Source organism: Nicotiana sylvestris, chromosome 6 (genome assembly GCF_000393655.2).
Source record: "Nicotiana sylvestris chromosome 6, ASM39365v2, whole genome shotgun sequence".
Lineage (NCBI taxonomy): Eukaryota > Viridiplantae > Streptophyta > Magnoliopsida > Solanales > Solanaceae > Nicotiana > Nicotiana sylvestris.
Window position 1 is genome coordinate 129,518,436 of NC_091062.1, and position 5,243 is coordinate 129,523,678.

Here is a 5,243-nt window from a genome sequence, read left to right on the forward strand (position 1 = left end):
AGCTCGTCGTATCTTAACTAGCAAGTAGTGACGAAGAAAGGCCTCAGAAAATTCATTCCACACAGCTGGAGGAGCGTTCAAACCCCTGGATCTATCCAAAATATCATACCGCAGTGTACGATGAACTTGATCAATAAAAGTCTACGGGTCCTCCTTCGGGTCTGATCCGGTAAACACTGGAGGGTCTAAGTTAATAAAATCACGAACTCTCATACTAACTGGTTTATCAGTAGCAACTGTATTCTGCCTCTGAGCCTGAGCAACTACTAAGCTAGTCAACAACTGCAAAACACTCCGCATATCCTGGTCTATAGTGCCAGACAGAAGAACTGGAGGTGCTGGGTGCCTCCTAATATCCTCTGAAGGAGATAGAGTAGATGAGGTATGAGAGGGCATCTCACTCTAAGCCTCACTTTGGCCTACCCTAGCTTGGGGTACCTAACTGGTACCCTCTCCCACTGCTATATCAAGCCATCCACTAATAGTTTGATTCCTAGTCGAAGGCATCATTGAAAGAAAATAAGGTGAATATTAGAGACGAACACTTACGACTCAACTCTATGCATGATCTAGATTTAGGAAGAAGGTAACAACCCTAGATGTCATGTAGCCTCCTGATTATAAATGTGGCGTGATACACATCCATAATCAAGACTCTCATGGCTCATAGACAACCCCTAGGAGACACTTGCTCTGATACCAAGTTTGTCACGACCCAAACTGGAGGGCCATGACTAGCACCCGGCCATACTTGCCGAGCACCAATGTACATTTTATTTAACCTTCTTTATTATCTTTTAGGGCTGCTAAGATCAAAATAAATGGTAGACATGGATCATGGACAACCAATAATAAAATATGATGGCATGAACATAGATAACATGAGATGACCAAACAATCAAGAAACTATATATAAGGTACGAGCTACCATGCCGCCATGAAAGACTATACAACAAAAATTCAGCCGACAAGGCATACCAAACTATACATGAGTTGATACTTGTCTATGAGCCTCTAAAGGAACATAAGTGCTGCAACATCGCCGGAATAGGGCCGCGACATACCCATAATATCTATAACAAAAATGCATACCAAGACCACGACAAGTCCGAAGAAGGGATCTCGCCAATCACCGCTGAACTAGACAACCTAATATGGTGGGGGAGCTGCGTCTGCCTATCTATCAGGACCTGCAGCATCACATGCAGCGTCCACAAATAAAAGGATGTCAGTACGAATACAGTACTGAGTATGTAAGGCAGGGAACCATATGTACGAACATTAATGTAAGCAGGGATAGATAATATGAAACCTATAAAATCTGGGTACCTTTGAGGGCTACTAACATGAAATGCATGATACATTTATATATATATATATATATATATATATATATATATATAAACTTTTAAAACATACGCCTCTGTGGGCATCATCATCATCATATCGTACCCAGCCACGTGGAGTTCGGTAAAACACAACTAATCAGTGGTTGCACAATAGGTGTCATACCCGGCCGACTATAGCGTGGCTCGGTAGAGTAAAATAGATACATATATATAATGCATTCTCAACTCATGGAATCATGTTCCAAACCTTTCGGAGTGATGTAAGGTCGGTATCCTCTGTACATATTATTAGGACTAACTCTTCACTATGAACCTTATAAGAATGAGAAAGTACTAACAACATTGATAACATAAGAATAATATAAGCAACATAAACATCAATCGTTCCATAAGAGGGGAAACAATATAAGTACTACTAGCTTCTAAGAGTAGAGTATCTTTGGAAGCTCGTTCATTACATTATGTACAATCGGAGTCGTTCAAAAGAAGGAAAGGGATAGCCTCATATACCTTGTATATACTTCCCAACCTCAAGCTATGCAAATTTCACGACTCATTAGTCTACAATAGGAGAAATGACACTATCGTTAACGTTTAAGCGTCGTAACTACTAAGTACTGACCACAAACTATTTTACAATGAAACGGACAGCACCTCTCCTATTTATGTTACATTCCACAAGTGAAAACAATCACCAAACAGCCCAAACAACATCAAAGTTAATCATATTGAACCTCCCAAAGTAGTCCACCAACCGATAACATTACTACCAAGCCTTTCAATATATATTTCACAAGTTCTAGCTTCAATGACTTAGCCGCAACTTGGATAATATTAAATACATGTAGAATAAGATGTTCCTTACCTTTAGATAGAAAAACAACTCCAATTTGACCTTAATAATCCGTGAAATATCCCTCCAATGCTGCCACAACAACAAGGAAGCAAAACTAGCAATCAATTAGCGTTTTGGCACTAGAATTACTTTAGAAGGCTTGAAATCACCTATGGTTGATATAAGAACTTGAGAGTATATTTAAATAACATAAACCCCTTAAAACAACCTCCCACACGAGCTGGAATAACACAAAAATGAGCAGCAACAAGAAGAACAACAAACTTACTAGCGCAACGGGATTCCCTACACTTGATTTGTGTTGTTTGCCCTTTGTTTGGGTCTTGAATCTTGAGAGAACCTTGAGATGGTGTTTCTAGGGTTCTAAGGTCTGAATTTAGTGAAAAAAATGACTTAGAACGGGTTGGAGGCACCTATATTTATATATTTATATATATATATATATATATATATATATATATATATCCAAATATTTTAAACCGCCTAAGTGGGCCCCATAGAGAGGTGTTTGGTGCAGTCTTGCAGAAACGCGAATATCTCTCTACTCCGAGATCGTATCGACAAACGGTTTAATGTGTTGGAAACTAGACTCATAGATATTCAATTTGGTAGGTAGATCACTCATAATTCTAAGTAAATTAGGAGACAAGCTTAGTTACATTTGACATAATATTTAAGTAAGATTATGAACCTAAGTTGCGACAACTTTTGTCTCATAACTCGTTTGACTTCAAGTTCTTGAAGGAATATGAGGATATCTTTGCATGGTCATATGATGACATGACCGGTATAAGCACATCCGTAGTGGCTCACATGTTACCTACCAATCCAATGTGTTTGCCAGTGAAGTAGAAACTCAAATAGTTCAAACCAGATATGAGCCTGAAAATCAAGGAGGAAGTCACTAAGCAAATCAAGGCCAAAGTCCTCAGGGTAGTCGAGTACCCAACCAGCAAGCCAACATTGTACTAGCTCCAAAGAAAGATGGGAAAGGCAAAGTATGTGTTGACTATCGAGACTTAAACAGAGCAAGTCCCAAGGATGACTTTCCACTACCAAATATACACCTCTTGATCGACAATTGCGCCAAGCATAAGCTCCAATCCTTTGTAGATTGCTTCGTAGGTTATCACCAGATCTTGATGGATGAAGAAAACGCAGAGAAAGTAGCTTTCATTACACCATGGGGGTGTACTGCTATAAGATGATGCTATTTGGTCTAAAGAATGCTGGGGCTACTTACATGAGAGCCATGAAAAACATTTTCTGTGATATGATACACAAAGAAATAGAGGTGTATGTTGACGACGTCATTATTAAATCCAAGAGGGCCACATATCACATAGCAGATTTGAGAAAGTTCTTTGAAATGCTAAGGAGGTACAACCTAAAGCTGAACCCTGCAATATGTGCATTCGGGGTTCCCGTAGGAAAATTGTTGGGATTCATTGTTAGCCGCTGAGGGATCGAGTTGGACCCGTCCAAAGTTAAGGCTATTCAAGAGTTACCGCCACCAAAGAGCAAAAAAGATGTGATGAGTTTCCTGGGACATCTTAACTATATCAGTCGCTTCATAGTATAGTCTACAATTATATATTAACCCATCTTCAAAATGTTGAGGAAAGATGCTGAAACGAGTTGGACCAAAGATTATCAGAAGGCTTTCGACAAAATCAAGGAATACTTGTCCATACCGCCAGTCCTAGTCCCCCCAGAACCTGGGAGACCTTTGCTACTCTATCTATCTGTATTAGATACAACTTTCAGATGTGTTTTTGGACAACATGACGAGACAGGGGGAAAGGAGCAATCCATATACTACCTGAGTAAAAAGTTCGCACCTTATGAAGCATTATACTCTTTGCTGGAGTGCACTTGCTGTGCTTTGACTTGGATAACTCAAATATTGAGGAATTACTTCTGTGCCTATACCACGTACATCATACCCAGGATGGACCCTGAAGTACATATTTTAGAAACCCATACCGCCCGGGAAGTTAGCCAAGTAGCAGATACTGTTAAGTGAGTTTGACATCGTCTATGTAACTCAAAAGGCGGTCGAAGGATAAGTATTGGCAGACCATCTTGTTGAAAATCTTGTGGGAGGGGAATACGAAACCTTGAAAATGTATTTTCCTGGTGAATAAGTATCATTCGTAGTAGAGGATATTGCCGAAGCTTACGACGGTTGGAAGATGTTCTTCGATGGCGCCACAAACTTCAAAAGAGTGGGCATTAGAGCGGTTTTGGTGTCATAAACAAATCAACACTACCCTGTATCCACGAAACTTAGGTTTCCATGCACCAACAACATGGCGGAATATGAGGCTTGCATCATGGGGCTCAATCTGGACATCGATATGAATATAGAAGAACTGCTAGTAATCGGTGATTTGGATCTTTTGGTACATCAGGTTCAAGGAGAATGGGCTACGAAGAACACAAAGATACTACCCTACTTGTATCATGTGAAGGAATTGATGAAAATATTCACAATGATAGAATTCAAACATGTACCTAGAATTCAAAATGAGTTTGCAGACGCACTAGCCACTCTGGCATCAATGATAAAACATCCGGACAAGAATTTCATTGATCCCGTCCCGGTGAGGATCCATAATCAACTGGCTTACTGTGATCATGTTGAAGCAGAAACGGATGGAAAACATTGGTTCCACGACATCAAAGAATATTTGTCAAAAGGAGAATATCCAGAGTAGGTAAACCACACTCAGAAATGCATGTTGCGAAGGCTGTCCAATCACTTCTTCCAACGCGGAGGGACCCTGTATAGAAGAACTCCTGTTCTAGTGTTGTTAAGGTGTGTTGACGCAAATGAAGCTTGTCGATTTCTCGAAGAAATACATGCCGAAACTTGTGGACCACATATGAATGGTTTTGTTCTAGCCAATAAAATACTCAGAGCCGGATATGTTTGGATGACCATGGAGACGGATTGCATCCGGTACGTACAAAAATGACACCAATGTCAGGTACATACATACATGATAAGGGTACCACCTAATGAGCTCAATGCA

The 5,243-nt window shown here is 40.0% G+C and overlaps 1 protein-coding gene across 1 annotated transcript; it reads left to right on the top strand.

Moving 5' to 3' along the window:
- The first annotated feature begins 4,517 nt into the window (after window positions 1-4,517).
- Window positions 4,518-4,925, top strand: LOC138871277 (uncharacterized). The gene has a single exon (XM_070149152.1). The coding sequence runs from the start codon at window positions 4,518-4,520 to the stop codon at window positions 4,923-4,925; it is 408 nt and encodes a 135-aa protein (XP_070005253.1).
- The last annotated feature ends 318 nt before the right edge of the window (window positions 4,926-5,243 follow it).